Here is a 16,960-nt window from a genome sequence, read left to right as displayed (position 1 = left end):
CATTTTTTTTGCCCAAGTGCAATACTTTACATTTCTCCCTGTTAAAATTCATCTTGTTTGTTTTGGCCCAGTTCTCTAATCTGTCAAGGTTGTTTTGAAGTGTGATCCTGTCCTCTGGGGTGTTAGCCCCCCCTCCCAGTTTGGTGTCATCTGCAAATTTGATCAGGATGCCCTTGAGTCCATCATCCAAGTCGTTGATAAAGATGTTGAATAAGACCAGGCCCAAGACAGAACCCTGTGGCACCCCACTAGTCACTTTTCTCCAGGATGAAGAGGAACCATTGATGAGCACCCTTTGGGTTCGGTCAGTCAGCCAGTTACAAATCCACTGAGTGGTAGCATAGTCAAGACCGCATTTTACCAGCTTCTTTACAAGAATATAATGGGGCACCTTGTCAAATGCCTTGCTGAAATCAAGGTAGGCTACATCCACTGCGTTCCCTTCATCTACCAGGGTTGTAATTCTGTCAAAAAACGAGATCAGGTTAGTCTGACATGACTTATTTTTCAGAAATCCATGCTGACTATTGGTGATCACAGCATTCCTTTCTAGGTGCTCACAGACTGTTTGCTTAATGATCTGCTCCAGAATCTTCCCTGGTATTGATGTCAGACTGACTGGGCGGTAATTATTTGGGTCCTCTCTTTTCCCCTTTTTGAAAATAGGGACAACATTTGCCCTCCTCCAGTCTGCTGGGACTTTGCCTGTTCTCCAGGAATTCTCAAAGATGACTGCCAGTGGTTCTGAGATCACATCTGCCAGTTCTTTTAATACTCTTGGATGCAGTTCATCTGGCCCTGGAGACCTATTGGGAACAGTATTTCCCCCCAGTATTGTGGATGCTATTTGTTAAAAAAAAGGCTTACCTGAATACAGTATTCTTTTTTGACAAAGCCATTTCTACCACTTCCGGTTAGAGACTCATGTTAGGCCTTATAATAATACAAATGATACAAATACAGCAAATTGTGAATACGCACACATGCGTAAATTGTGAATACGCACACATATGCACACTTCCTAGTGAGTAATTGGATACAGCGGGACTTCTTTATAAACAAACATTTATAGGATCAGACTACTGACTGAGGGATTAATGGACTAAGACCCATATGATAAACCATCTAACACTTTTTAAATTGAATGACATAATCATAAAAACTGAGTCCCATTTTCTTTAACTGGGGATTAGGAGATTGGTGCCTTCCTGCTTTCTGTGATTAGTAGAATTTGAATTTGAATAGAAGCCCACTTGAATAATTTGCACATATGACTCTGTTCACAGAATATAGCTTTTCAAAGCAGAACATTCTGGGGTTTTTTTAACAGCCAAATTTATTCTGCCTTTCTGCTAAGCAATTAATGTTTTTCTTAGGATACTTCACTAGATTGTATTAAATCCGACATATATTAAATCACCTCAGTGAATTCAATAGGACTATTTTTGCTTAATTGTTGTCACCTTTATTTAAATAAAAACACCTCTCTGCGCTTAACTAGGGTTGTGGGAATTTAACATGGAGTCTGGCATCTGATGTAGGAGTGAGAATAAAAGAGAAAATTGTATTGGGTATCATGAAGGATATTACATAAATTGCTTTGTGGATTTAAAAAAAAAAACCTTTTAACACTTTATTTTTCACTGGGAGGGGGTAACATTGAATTTCAATACACTAAGCTGTCTGGAAAATTACTGCAAGCTCCTGCATTTGAAGCAGGTGTTCAGTTATTCTGTCTGATACTATTGCAATGAGAAATAGTTTTCTTGAAGGCATCCTTCAAGGCAGATGGTGGCAACGATGTAAATAAGGGGGGGAGATACTTATTTATGAACTTCCTGCGACTGCACTGTTTCAAACACTAGAAGATGCTTCTTTGACAAATCCAAAATAATTAATGCTTTTCTCGAATAACAACCCATTCACATTGCTGTTAGTGCTTCAACAGAATCCTCTTTTAAAAAGAAAAAGAATATCACAACCTTTTTCCCTATCTCCATGTGCTTGGGAGTAAACCTCGTTGAATCCAATAGGGCTTACTTCTGAGTCAGCATTGTGCTGGGTGGAAAACGCAGACAAAATTGAAGCAATCTCAATTTATTTTGTCTGCAGACTGATGCAAGCTCACAAAACGTGTGAATGTCTGCTGCTCTTTACACTCCATTACTGCTTTATTTACTGTTAGTTAATTAAAGAAAGCAAATTAATTAATAGCCTGTCTTTGACAAAAGACACCAGGGCAGTTTACAGCAGCACAAAAAAATGCAACATGAGTTAATTAAAACAGTCAAAGTTAAAAACAACAACAACATCTTGCCTCTTTTAGATAACACCTGAGTGGCTGACCTGGGCAGATAGCCAGCTCCCCCTCCTACCCAGAACATAATTGCCAAAGCCTGGCTCTAGACCTGAGGTCTAGGTAAAAGTTAGGCTCTAGGCCCAGGGGTGCGGAGCTCGTTGGACAACAACGGCCATTATCCCTGACCACAGACCAGGCTGGCTGAAGTCTTTGGGAGCTGGAGTCTATCAACATCTGGAAGCTACAGGTTCCCCCTCCCCCACTTCTCTAAGCAGTGGGGTTCTGGGGTGAAATCTGCCAGAGGCAGGTGTGGTCTGAAAACGTAAGTTACAAGGCAGATGATAAAGTGGGCTGGGATGAGTACATAATTGAAAGCAGGTAGCAGTCTAAATCCAAAACAGCAATCGAAGCTAGGTAGCAGGTGCCTAGGGAGAGTCTTCACATAAAGAGCAAGTTGCTCATGCAGACTGAGGAAAAATATCTGATTCAAGGGATTGGTGGGTGGTGACTGGCCCTTGGGTCAGGTATGCTCAGGTATTAAAGGTAAAGGGACCCCTGACCATGGTGTACAGCTTCCGGGTCATGACTAAGCCACTTCTGGCGAACCAGAGCAGCGCACGGAAACGCCGTTTACCTTCCCGCCGGAGCGTACCTATTTATCCACTTGCACTTTGACGTGCTTTCGAACTGCTAGGTTGGCAGGAGCAGGGACCGAGTAACGGAAGCCCACCCCATTGCAGGGATTCGAACCGCCAACCTTCCAATCGGCAAGTCTTAGGCTCTGTGGTTTAACCCACAGCGCCACCCGCGTCCCTCGCTTTTACATAGTTCCATCCTTATTTCAGACACTGTGATATGTTGTTATATGTTGTGATGTTTAGATGGTATCGGTATATCGCAATGTTGAAAACCAGGTATCGCCCAGCCTTAGCAGTCACACTTTGTTTGAAAACCAGGGTTTTCTGGGGGTGCATTCCTATACCCATTGATGAATACAAGAGCATGAACACTCAAATGGAGTTAGAATGTGCTGGTTGGCTGTTCTGATCCACTGGCCCGTGGGAGGGCTTGTAGGGATGGTTGGGTACAGGGATACCAAAGGAGGGTGCCAACAACATGAGAATGGCCCGTTCTAGTGCTTTATTCCAGAAGGCGTAGACTTACGGCAAAGCATCCCACCAGTTCTCCTTGCAGAAGCAGGATTGACACTGCAGCAAGGAGACGGCTTGTTTGCACCCAAGCAGATGTACAGATGTTCTCTATGCACAAAGCAGCATATGTCATTTTGTCTAGGACCTCCCATCTCTTCACCTGCTCAGAAGAGGACTGGCCAATACCCAGTTCTTACAGATAGCTCCCTTTTCTGGGCTCAGAGCCCAGCACCCCAAGCCCCACAGATAAGGGTAACATCAAACCAAGCCAATTAGAGTGTTATCAACGCAAATGAATGCAAACATACACAAAGCATTCCCCCAGCAATCCAACAGTGGCCTTACTCCCCCTCCGCCCAAAAATTTGTGCAAGTTTTTCATAGCTTCCCACTTGAACCTTCTATTTTTTTAAACACACACACACACATTTTTGGGAGCAAAGATACTGTGTGGTAAAAAATAGAATAACCCTCTCTGCTGAACAGTCAGCGTATTAAATATATGACTCATTCCATCTTGTTTTAAAAAGGAAAGGAAAGAGGGAGGTGCAACACTCCTTATCTAACCTGACATTTCTTATATGCAAAAGAGTAGAAATTCTCCTAGTGTGACAAGGTAAACGTAGAGCCAAGTGAACACGTTTAATAAGCCTGGGTCACAGGAATTAATGTTATCCTGATCTACTGGAGCAATTTGAGGGATTCAGTAAAACACACTGTCTTCCAGTTTTTGTCGTCTTCAGAGCCTTGGCAAAAGGCCCAAATGTTTTTCTTTCTAATGGTGTGCTCTTTGCTTTTCTAATAATAACATAAAAGGCTAAACAAGACTGACACCTTTCTCTCTGTCTGCTTACAAATTCTGCAGCATTGGAAGAAAATCAATTTTCCATTCATTGCCAGTTTCAAAGCGCTAATCTTTTTTTAAAAAAAAAACAAATGGGGGGGTGTACCCAAGATTGTTCATCGTCAAGAGTCGACCTACTGAAATTAATGGACATAAATTGGTCATGTTCATTAATTTAAGTGGGCTTTACTTTATATGGGACGTGGGTGGCACTGTGGGTTAAACCACAGAGCCTAGGGCTTGCTGATCAGAAGGTTGGCAGTTTGAATCCCCACAATGGGATGAGCTCCCATTGCTCAGTCCCTGCTCCTGCCAACCTTGCAGTTCGAAAACACGTCAAAGTTCAAGTAGATAAATAGGTACCGCTCTGGCGGGAAGGTAAACAGCATTTCTGTGCATTGCTCTGGTTTGCCAGAAGCGGCTTAGTCATGCTGGCCACATGACCCGGAAGCTGTATGCCGGCTCCCTCAGCCAATAAAGCTAGATGAGCGTCGCAACCCCAGAGTCAGTCACGACTGGACCTAATGGTCAGGGGTCCCTTTACCTTACTTTGAGTATGATTGGGTACAATCCAACGTATTGTGGCATTGTACCCCAATCTCCAAGTGGTGTGAGATTCCAGCTTTCCCAGGCTTTGTATTTTCTTTGGAATGAGGTACAGAGGAGACTGTGGTGTCTTTCATGGTATATGGTTTATTTGCACATATATACAAGCTGAGCCTACAATGGAGGGGTTTGCAGCATTCAGACCCCAAGAAGGTCTTGCTTCTCCCGTAGCCACAGCCTTAGATTCCAGCAGAAATCAAGCATGGCTCTGACCCCACGCCTTCCTAGCCTGCTGTCTCGCTTCCAGCTTCTAGCACACATAACTCCAACTCTCCACTCTGACCTTTGTTTTTCTAACTAGCAGTCAGTGGAAAGGGGCCCACCCATTTTCTATCCAGCACAGATCCATTTCCTTTGTTATCTTAATCACTCATGACCACACCAGGAAGCTAGCAGACTCTCCTCAAGTGTCCTATTTTCCAGGGACAGACCCGGATTTATAGAAGCCATTCTAATTTGATCCTGGAATGTCCCACTTTCCCTCTATTTCCATCTGAGAAGCATTGGAGGGTATGGTTATGCAACCTCTGAGCCAAGGAGATAATTAACTATACAGCCTTTAAAAGACATCTGAAGGCAGCCCTGTATTGGGAAGGTGTTTTTTTTTTAATGTTTAACATTTTACTATGTTTTTATATATGTTGGAAGCTGTCCTGAGTGGCTGAGGCAACCCAATCAGATGGAGAGATATTATTATTATTATTATTATTATTATTATTATTATTATTATTATTATATTTATTTATTTATTTATTGAATAAGGTAAAGGTAAAGGTACCCCTGCCCGTATGGGCCAGTCGTGTCCGACTCTGGGGTTGTGCGCCCATCTCACTTAAGAGGCCGGGGGCCAGTGCTGTCCGAAGACACTTCCGGGTCACGTGGCCAGCGTGACAAGCTGCATCTGGCGAGCCAGCGCAGCACACGAAAACGCAGTTTACCTTCCCGCTAGTAAGCAGTCCCTATTTATCTACTTGCACCCGGGGGTGCTTTCGAACTGCTAGGTTGGCAGGCGCTGGGACTGAGCAGCGGGAGCGCACCCCCCGCGGGGATTCGAACCGCCGACCTGACGATCGGCAAGTCCTAGGCGCTGAGGTTTTACCCACAGCGCCACCTGCGCCCCCCATTTATTGAATAGGACATCCTTATTTTCATTGGAGAAATGTTGGAGGGTAGCTTTTACAGGAATTTGAGTCTTCCTTTAGATTTTAACACTTGCTGGATTAGGTCTTAGAAGGGTCTTGGCAAACAGCTTATTCCATCCTAAACACAGGACAATATACAGTCGTACCTTGGTTTTCGAACAGCTTAGTTCTCGAACATTTTGGGTGAAGAACACCGCAAACCCAGAAGTGAGTGTTCTGGTTTGTGAACTATTTTTGGAAACCGAACATCCGACGGGGCTTCCACAGCTTCCTATTGGCTGCAGGAGTTTCCTGCAGCCAATCAGAAGCCGCGCTTTGGTTTTGGAAGTCGAATGGACTTCCGGAATGGATTCTGTTTGACTTGCAAGGTACGACTGTATTGCTTTGCTATTCCTACAAAAAGTAAAGAAAGTTGTTTTGGGCAAATTGAAATCCATATTAGGGCAAAACCACTATTAGGCCAACCAAAATGTTGTAAGCTTTCGCCGTTCCTGGGCATTCCTAGCCATTTCCACAATGGTCAAGGGTTTATTGGCATCTGAAGTATTAGGGAAGGAAGATTGAATGCCCAAAAGTAACCAATTTCTCCCCTAATCCACCAAAATGCACAATGCATTCTTGAATCTAAGTATTGTGTATGTTCAGAGTTTACTACTCTGTCCAGTCCTCTCCCCAAAATTATCTACTCATTTTGGAAAGGGAGGGGGGAAAGCTAGTATTTATCATGCAGAGATGACACAAACTGTAGATATATGAACCCAGGAACAAAACCACAGCTGCTAGTTCTAAATTTAAACCTACGAGGTCCTGCTATCTCACCCAAGCAGCAGAGCTACGGCAAAACCGTTTGTGGGAGTTGCTGAGATAAATTATTTGTAACAGCACTGTAAAACAAGAAGCAAGGAGTTATTCTGTTCCAGTGATGTTTCTTCAGTTTTTCACAGTACGTATTGCTTATTCTTCCAGAGGAGATAGGTGAAATTGGTTGTAAATTCCCCTGTTGCGTGTGCTGTAGCATTTGCTAATTATATGACTCATTCAGGTTTTTGGTAGCGATGGTAAATAACATTGTCTCTCTGTGAAATTTCTAAAGGCATTGAGGATTGAGTTATGGAGGCTAATTTATAAAGCAATATATTCATCCATGCATTTATTTATTTTTTTGCAACAAATGTAGCCTTAAAGAATACAAGCTATTAAAGGGATTTTACATCACTCCCCCAGGAATGTTTCTAACAGGACAGTACCCAAGTGTGCCATCTAGAGGAGCTTATGCACTTTTAGAAGAAAAGGAAAATGAGGAACCTGCTGTTTAAAATGCTAATATATAGACTAGCAGTTCCTACCTTATCATTAGGAGGTAGGTTTGTGCTACTTGTGTTATATTGGGTATCTCTTTCAGACAAATAATAGCCTGTCCTTAGAGCATTTCGGGTGTTTACTTAGTGGCATCAAACACATTCTGATGTGAGCGATTGCTAGTGCACCGCTGCTGCTGTTGCAATTGTTTATTCTCTGTACAGTGGTGCCTTGGTACTCAAACAACTTGGAACCCAAACACTGCAAACACGGAAGTAAGTGTTCCGGTTTGCGAACTTTTTTTGGAAGCTGAACGTGCTCCGTTTTGAGTGTAACACTTCCGATTTTTGTTTTGTTTTTTGTGACTGTGTGGAACCCAGTTCAGCTACTGACTGATTGTGTGACTACAGTATATTGTTTATTGCTTTCATTTTATGGATCAATGGTCTCATTAGATAGTAAAATTCATGTTAAATTGCTGTTTTAGGGTTTTTTAAAAGTCAGGATTAATCCATTTTGCATTAATTTCTATGGGAAAGCGCAGCTTGGTTTTGGAATGCACTGGTTTTGGAACGGGCTTCCAGAACGGATTAAGTTTGAGAACCAAGGTACCACTGTATTTTAGAAGTTCTCTCTTGTCTTTATTCCGTTTGTCATCACCACGTACCACACCACACACCCATACCACACCTCAACAAGGATATTACGGAGCTGAAAAAAATATTCAGAAAAGGGCAGCCTAGAGGATCAGTGACTGCTATGAGGACAGGTGACAACATCCAGTGCTTTAGGAGAGTAAAGCAGGGATATGATGATAAAGGTGTATAAAATTATTTTTGGTGTGGGGAAAGGGTCCCCCCGGGGGGAAAATCTCATTGGCATCTGGTTGGCCACTGCTGCAGCTTAGTCTTGTCTGGATGTCACACCTGGATGTCCTACCCTCAAATAATAATAATAATATTTATTTCCCGCCCATCTGGCTGGGTTTCCTCAGCCACTCTGGGCAGCTCCCAACAGAATAAAAAAGCAATAACATATCATACATTCAGATAAGGATCTGCTGGATCAAACCAAAGGTTCAGCATTCTGTTTCTACAGTGGCAACAGCAACAACAACAAAAACCCCTGTTGAAATCTCACAGGAAAGACACAAGCACAGCAGCACAATTTTATTTTATTTTTTGAAGGAGATGCTGTTTACAGATCTGTGCCCTTTGTCAGCTCCTTTCACTCTGGAAAAGGGTTTCACTTTTGTGTCCTAGCGGAGTATTGCCATGGAGATAATGTGTTGTTCCTTACGTTTGCCCCTTTTATCGACTGTGAATGAATGTCCAGGTCAGTCTAGCTCTGCCAGAGAAGGGAGTAGGCATTTCTAGATAAGCTTATTTGACAATGTCGGGAATGCCATAATAAAGACTGGCTGTGGGAAGAATAAAAGTGTATTAAGCTTAGCCGTCAAATGGATCTTGGGGGTTATTTCAGGTAGTGGAGCTGCCTTTTCTGCAGAACGAGATCACTCATGACAGCTGTGGTTGGAGGCAAACCTCCCTGTCACATGACTAAAGTCGTGTACAGATTTCCATTTACTCTGACTCCTGAAAACTTAAGCCGCACTCACTTTGCGGTTAAGCTTAGGTGTGTACATTGGAGACAGCTATTGCGCATGCGCCGATGACAGCATGTGCACAGATGACAGCTTCATGAATAGGAGCTGGAGGAGGCTTGCCAGGGCAGGGAAACAAATAGGAAATGCGGAAAGGGGGGGGGGAGAGATCCCAGCCTCCTCTCTGGAGGGGGGACAACAGCACACAGATGCAACTTGAGAAGCAGCAGAACTGGAAACCCACTTGCTGTACTTTAAGCCACTAAATCCGCTCCACTTCCTAGTGGGGAGGAGTTGCGGTGGACCGCATGGCCACCCACTCCCCACTGGGGGTGGGGGACTTTGTCCCCCATTGCCTGGGGGGATCCTGGCCATGTCAGAACCTGGTCAGCCAATCCGCTGGCCGGGGGCGTGTGGCCAGAACCGTTTACACCGAGGAGTGAGCTGGAGGACTTCCTCTATGGCTCTCTTCCTCAATCACCCTCCCTCCCTCCCTATTTTGCATGTTTTAGGCACTGGCCTTGCTATGGACCTCGGCTGGTCGCCGTTGAGGGTCCAGGTAGGATTTTTTCCAATTGGCAAATTGGCACTGGCCATTTGGTTTTTGCCTTCCTCGTAGCAATCGTCACAACTTTGTTAGGGTTGCGGTTAGGCATTGTTTGATCTTGTGTGGGGAAGGGGAGGTGTGGCCACCACCTGCCCCTCCAAGCTTAAGGGTATTCCGTTAAAGGAATCCAGGGGGGTGTTGATCCTGTCCGAAGCTTGGTTGGGGACTAGGGCCTTGGCATGACCCCGACGGGAACACCAGGGGGAGCTTGAGTTGGTTCACATCGGCAGGGCTCCCCCTACTGGTGGTTTACCCTTACCGGACTTCCTGCGCAGCGGGCAGGAGTCAAATATAGTTGAGTCCAATCAATGCCTGAGCCAATACTGCTCACATTTTGTAATTCAATAAAGTTGTGGCCAAATTTGCCCAATAACATAATCCTAATATCCGTGTCCTTGTGTGAGTTATTTCCCAACGAGGGGGTGGCCGCGGGGTCTCGACACGCATTGTGTATATAGCTCAAGAGTTGCAGAGTTTAGTATGTTGACTCACTTCCTCCAGACTTGCCTTTGTCCCAGCTCGCTTATGGTCAATGGAATAAACCGCACAAGCTGATCGAAAGTGGTCCTATATTGTGTGACTTCATCAGGAGAATTCCCCATGACCGTTAGAGGAAGGATGAGTAGAAAAAGGCAAGAAAACAGCATTCAACTTGCATAAGATATGTTTGGCAGTCCCTAGACTTCAGCAGTCCTAAGTCACACCTGTCTTTTGCCCTGGTCGTAAGCAGGTGAAGTGAAAGCAAAACCCATTGTTTTCAGTTTCACCCGCTTCCGGTTGCACCGATCTGGTTTCCGCGGTCTTTGCAACAGTGAGAAACGGATTGACATGTTCAGTGAGTGTCAGTAAGCTGTAAATACAGCATCTAGTGGTGGGATTGTACCAGTATCACAGTGGGATTGTGATTATTGTCCGGTGGGCGGGGGGAATGTCTGAAGAAACAGAGCCAAAAAACAATTCATAGAATTGTAGCATTGGAAGGGATCCTGAAAGTCATGTAGTCCACCCCCCTGCGAGGCAAATATATTGCAAAGAGTCATTTCCTAAAGTAGGCATTGAAAGACACGTTCGTTGTGTATCACAGAGGTAGCCAAGACAGTGCTCTCCGAAGATTGCTGGACTCTGATTGGCCCTGATCAGTGGCCATGCTTGGCTGGAGCTGTTGGGGGAAGGAGGCTAATAACATCTAGAGGGCACCGTGTTGTGTACTGAATAGCTAGCATAAACATAGCAGGTGGCGATCGACGACCAGGTGGTTTTGCTCACCTCCACTGTGTGGCGACTGATGCTTATTGGGACTAGAGGGGCAGAAGGCAGGGAGACCAGCAGGAGGCGGAGCCAGAACCAATGACAGACAGAGCCAATGACAGGTGGGGGCTGGTTAAGGACCAGTTGAGGCTGGTCCATTAGGGTGAAGGGGGAGCACTGCCCCACCAATTTCAGCTTGCTCCCAGGCAGCCTTCATCAAACTGCCTCTTTTCTTAGAAGTCAGGGGGCGGAGCGGATCCGCCTGTCATAGGTTCTGGCTCCGCCTACTGTTGTGTTGTTCCTCCGTCCCATCAATCCTATCAATGGGCATCAGTCACCTCTGGGCCCCATTTGCCTGAATGGATCAACCTGCCCTGCCTCTCCTCTTCTCCTTGTGCTTCTTTGTTCTTCAGCCTTTGTGGAACCGTGAGCCTCACTGTCTGCTCTCCTTGACAGGCAAACTCCGAGCCGCCCAAGCAGAGGAGGGAGGACTCGAAAAGCCGCAGTGCTTTGCTACACGAGATCCAGAGAGGGACTCGGCTGAGGAAAGTATCGCAGACCAATGACCGAAGTGCACCGCAGATTGAAAGTGAGTCTTCGGCTTCCAGAACTTCTCCAAAGCAATGGTCACAGAGCTGGTTTTTTTCCAGGCTGAAAGTCCCTGTGGGTTTTTTGTTATTTTGCTTGGTTACCAAACCCTGGAAAAGCACCACATAGATAAGCCTCTTCTACTTATGCGCTGAAAGCTGCTTATATTGGCCACATTTCTTGAGGTTTGGCCTGTCCAGTTCCACACCCCACCCTGCAAGGACCAAGCCTCCCATTATAAGCCTCCTGCCTTTTGGTCTGTATTAATATACAACTTCTTTGTATACATAGCAAGGGGGTGGACAGCCTTTTTTCCCCTTCTCACCAGCCCCGGAGTCGAAACGTGTTGTGGATTCTTTCTTAAGACTCCCTAACCCCAGTTTGAAAAGTTAATTATGTTGCTGGAGAGGGGTGTTCTAAATGCATCCTTTACTTTTTCCTTATTAGATTCCTACCCAGTCCCTGCCTGGTCTTTCCTTTAACAGCATTTATGAAAACTTGTCAGTTGTTCATTGGCCCATGTCACAAGGAAAGTGGAACTGTGAATAGTTATCATTTTCTCTGTAAAAAGGTTTTTTAAAAATCTATTGAATTTTCCATAAGGCTCACCATTGCCATCTACTGCCACATTGTATATTGCACCTAAAAGACACTTAAAACATTTTATTTGCAGCTGTGTAGTTGAGCCCTGGGTTAGTAGCAGTTAGCACCAATTTTAAATGTAAAAAAATCTACGTTGTTTTATCCTGCCATGTGATAAAGTTATTTGATCCCTGCCTTTATTTTTATTTTATTCTTTAATGCTTTATTGGTTTTAAAAACAAAACAAGTACAAAACAATACAATACAATACACAATGATAAACAAAATGCAATCCAAGATCAACACTCATTACAAAAAAAAGATTGGATTCACATGTCACAAATTCCAACATGACTTCCAATCCTCCAATTGCGATTCCTAATTCACATTACGACTATGCACTTAACTTTACCTCTCACAGGTTGTTCAGTCATGTTAATTTTGTAAAGTTCTCTTTTTTCATGCAGAAGTCACTCCAGGCCTGCCAAAGAATTTGGATTATTACAGTGTTCTTGTAGCTATTCTCTGTAAATATTCCACTCTTTATTAAATATTGGATCTGTATGGTCTCAGACTCTTACTGTCAAGATGGATAGATTAGCAAGAAGGTCCCTGCCTTCATTCACACACCAGAGGGTGCTGTGTTTCAGGATGTGGAGAATTGTGTATGTGTGCTGTTGCATCAAATCTCTTTCTTATTCATTATACGCTGGAGGAAAAGACACTGAGGGTAAAAATAAAAAGGGCCAGTAACTCGGAAAGCTTGATAGAATAACCCAGATTTAATTTTTATTTTATTCTTTTGTCACAGACTCTAGAAGGAGGGCCAGCAGAGATGGAGGAAGCTCAGGAACCGCCAGAAGTGACATCCCTCAGGCATTGGGGAACCTCTTTGCAGAGGGTTTTCCTGTTCTGAGACCAGTAGGCCAAAGGGATCTGACAGGTAAAAAATACATTTTTCTATTTAACTACATTGTCCTCTTCCAGCAACTAGAGCCCGGGTAAACAGAACACGATGTTTTTTTCTTATGAGATGTTTGAAAGAGACAATAAACAATAAACTATATCTATATATATATATATATATATAGATATAGATATAGATATAGATATAGATTTATTTATTTATATATATATAAAATCTGTTTCAGTAAAACATTGTAGGGCAAGCTTCTTTGACTCTCCCTTTACACTCAGTTTCCCTAGCAACAATCTTATTTTGGCCCAGGATAGGAAAACCATCAAAACAGTATTTTTATATATTTAAAAGCCACCATGAATCACTCTTCAGCCATGGCTCACAAGAGCAGTTTTCGGATTGGCCCATAAAAACAAATGCGACAAAAAAACCATATGGAAAAACTGGATAGCTCAGTTGGTTAGAGCATGGTGCTGATAACGCCAAGGTTGCAGGTTCAATACCCATACGGGACAGCTGCAAATTCCTACATTGCAGGGGTTGAACTTAGATGATCCTCAGGGTCCCTTCCAACTCTACTATTCTGTTATGTTATGTTGTGGGGGGGCAATCTGGCATAAAAAGCAGAAACAAAACACAGAACGAAAGGAGTTGGGCAAGTGCAAGGCAATTGGGGAACCTGAGGTACTTGACTTACCGTATTTTCCGCTCTATAGGACGCACTTTTTCCCCTCCAAAAATGAAGGGGAAATGTGTGTGCGTCCTATGGAGTGAATGCAGGCTCCCTGGCTTCAGCGATAGCAAGGCAAAGCCTCCGAAGCCTGCGCTACAGAGGCTTCGCGTTGCTTCCGCTGAAGCCAGGAGAGTCTGCTCTTTGAGGCTGGCGGTGGGGAAAGCAGCGCTTCCCCCATCGCTAGCCCCAGAGGATGGGGGCAGCAGGAAGGCGCGCGACGCCTTCCCGCTACTCTCCAACCCTCCTGTGGGCTTTTGCGGGAGATGGGGGAATTCCCCCACCTCCCGCAAAAGCAGGCAAAAGCCATGCGCTCTTTAAAGAGGCTCCGTGGCTTCTGCAGGCTTTTCTAGGAGGTGGGGGAATTCCCCCACCTCCTAGAAAAGCCCGCAGGAGACGCGCACCGTTTAAAGAGCGCGCGGCTCTTGGAGGCTTTTCCCCAAGGAGGGAGAAGGGACTGACTGGCCGAGTCAGTCCCTTCTCCCTCCTGCGGGCTTTTGCGGGAGATGGGGGAATTCCCCCACCTCCCGCAAAAGCAGGCAAAAGCCGTGCGCTCTTTAAAGGGGCTGCACGGCTTTGCTGGCTTTTCCAGGAGGTGGGGGAATTTCCCCACCTCGCAGAAAAGCCTGCAAGAGCCGCACAGCCTTTAAAGAGCGCGCAGCTCTTGGGGGCTTTTGCCCAAGGAGGGAGAAGGGACTGACTGGCCGTTTCAGTCCCTTCTCCCTCCTGGTCGAATAGCCCGCAGGAGTCAAGCGGGGCTCCTATGGGCTTTTGCGGGAGGTGGGGGAATTCCGCCACCTCCCGCAAAAGCAGGGAGAAGGTCTTGGAGTAGCGCACAGGCTGCGTGCAACCTTTCCACTGCTCCCAGAGCTTCGGGGGGGGGGGGGGAATCATATTTTTTCCTTGATTTCCCCCCCTGAAAACTAGGTGCGTCCTATGGTCCGGTGCGTCCAATCGTGCGAAAAATACGGTATATCAAGTTGACCCATTGGCCATCTAGCTTTCTCTTGTCTTCACTGACAAGGTTTCAGGCAGGAGTCTCTCTCCAGCCCTCCCTGGAGATGTCGGGGTTGTATGGAAAGCAGAAGCTCTGCCTCTGAGCTTGTCCTTTGGGCCCTTGGGCTGGAGCTGACAATGACACCAAGATGCCACCAGGAGAACCTCTCTTGGAAGGACATTTCAAAGATGGAGTGCCACCACAGAATATGCCCTGTCTCTGGTCATCAGCCATCACACGTCAGACGAGGAAGAGGAGGGAGAAGGCAGCAAACACGGAACAAGGCCTCTGAGGCAGGGCAGGTTCCCCTGGTCCCAAGGCATTGAGTGAAAACCGGTCCTTTGACTTGTGCTAGTTCATTGACTAGCAATTAAGTGTAGCATTTTCTGGTGTTGAGATGTTCCATATGCCCAGTTAATAACCCCAGTGCTGCCTCTTGTGCTCACTGTAGTTCCCAGTCTTCAGAAGGCAGCCCCACCAGCAACACACTGCAGCAGTCTAAAAAGCGACCTGACAAGTGCCGCTGAGAACCATGGCCAGGTTTATCTCTATATACATATGCTCTCATTCCGACGAGAGAAATCTAATTAAAGCAACCAGTTTCTTGGGGAAATGTGCATCGGACATGGCAGGCTTAATAAGCTGGGTGGAAAGGGCAAAAAACACCCAGATCTGTCCGTACCACGAATGCCCCAGGGCTTCTGCCTCGCCTCGGTGCAGCATAACTGAGAAATACAGGAATGATTGCTCATCCTGTTGAGTAGGAGGCTGTGAATTTCTGTCGTTCGCGTCAGAGCAGAATGTGTTGGGGCTTCAGCCACCTCTGCTCTGCCTCCTGGGAAAAGGCCGAGTCACTGTTGATACTGCAGCGTCCAACAGCTAATCTGTAGGATTGGAATGGCAGGCAGGCAATGGGGATTTGTGGCAAAGGGAAACGAGATTTGTGAAGAGTGTGAGATTTTGACCAGCTTCTGCCCATCTGAAGCTGATACAGGCTCGTCTTATCTTGGGCCCAAACAGAGTAGTCCACACAGCAGAAGGATAAGCAGTATGTGCCACATTCTTAAGTTTATTTTACACTCTATGCTGAGAGAATACAAACATGCATCTTGCCTCTGTGAGAGCAGAGAAGCAACTCCTCTCGGAAGCAAAGAACACCGAAAGAACAGTGAAAAACAGGAAACCAGTGAACGTCACATCCAGTCTCCCATTCCCGTGGGAATTCAACAGTAACTCTGACTGTGGAATGCAAAACAATGTATTGTGACTGCAGTTGCTGCTCAGTGAGGGAAAGGACAAATTCTCATCTTTTTTTGGGGGGGGTCGTCCCTCAAAGCGAGTGGCCCACGCCATTTTTAACCTTGGTTTATTTGCTACTTCCTAAAACTTTTATTTGGTTTCCTCAGGTGGTCGGGCGGGTCAGCCAAGTACTGTAAGGACATCTCCTCCTGGAAAGGGTCCAGACCCACCGAACAATAATGGGAAGGCCAGCGGCAACCTTCAAACTGCGTCTGACAGCCCCAAACCAGCAAGTCCATCGGAAGCATCCAAGGCCCAGCAAGCGATTCCGGCTCGTCCCAACATCCCTGCTCCTCCTCCACCGCCGCCACTGCCGCTATCGCCTTCCTCCAGCAAACCTTCGCTTATCTTTCCCCCACCTCCCTCTCTTCCCCCTCCTCTGCTTGAAAATCCCGAGAGCCTCCCTTCCCCAATTGCTGCTGCTCCTTCTCCCCGCAAAACCCCTGCATCCCCTTCACACATGCCGGCGCCACCAATGCCTCCCCCTCCCCCTCCCTTGCCCTTAGGGCCCCCTACTTCACTCCCAGGCAAAACCAGCGAGTGCCCCAGCCCATCGGCCTCCCAGCCTGACCTAAGGCTCAGTTCCCCTTCCGTGCCCCCTCCACCGCCACCTCCAGTGCCTTCTATGTCCACCTTTTCCTCACACAGGACGTCTTTGCCGCTGCCCCCTTCGCCAACTTCTCTCAGTGCCTCGAGCGGCAGTGGCGAAGCCCCGCCTCCGCTGCCCCCCAAGTCGCTGTTTGTGCAGGCCCAGATGCAGAAGCCCAGCATTCAGTCGCTGCCTCTTCCCCCAGCCCCTCCAAGCACACAGCAAGTGGCTGTGACACACAAGAGGAGACAAGGCAGAGGCGGAGGTAGGAATGGCACTCTTTAGCTGCATCACTGCTGGTCCATTTCAACGTACCATAGTCCAAAATGCAGGGGTGGGCCAGGGCCGTGGCCTGCAGCTCCCAGCATCTCCTAACATTGCCTACACTGGCTGGTGTTGGATTGAGGTGTAGTCTTTGCCACAACATTGCAAAAAGGGGTTACTATTGTTGTTTTACG

The 16,960-nt window shown here is 46.1% G+C and overlaps 1 protein-coding gene across 2 annotated transcripts in view; it reads left to right on the top strand.

Annotated features, from left to right (window-relative positions):
• WIPF3 (WAS/WASL interacting protein family member 3) overlaps positions 1-16,960 on the top strand; it is a 38,736-nt gene that overhangs the window by 19,213 nt on the left and 2,563 nt on the right. Inside the window, exons 3-5 of one of the 2 annotated variants that reach the window (XM_081883392.1) lie at positions 11,255-11,387; positions 12,780-12,911; positions 16,021-16,767. In XM_081883392.1, coding sequence (XP_081739518.1) covers positions 11,255-11,387; positions 12,780-12,911; positions 16,021-16,767 — 1,012 coding nt within the window. Of the gene's footprint in view, positions 1-11,254; positions 11,388-12,779; positions 12,912-16,020 lie in introns of both variants that reach the window. The other variant, XM_081883391.1, reaches the window with a different exon arrangement.

This window comes from Podarcis melisellensis (genome assembly GCF_964234715.1).
Source record: "Podarcis melisellensis genome assembly, chromosome: 12".
Classification (NCBI taxonomy): domain Eukaryota; kingdom Metazoa; phylum Chordata; class Lepidosauria; order Squamata; family Lacertidae; genus Podarcis; species Podarcis melisellensis.
This window is presented reverse-complemented; position numbering and strand designations above follow the sequence as displayed.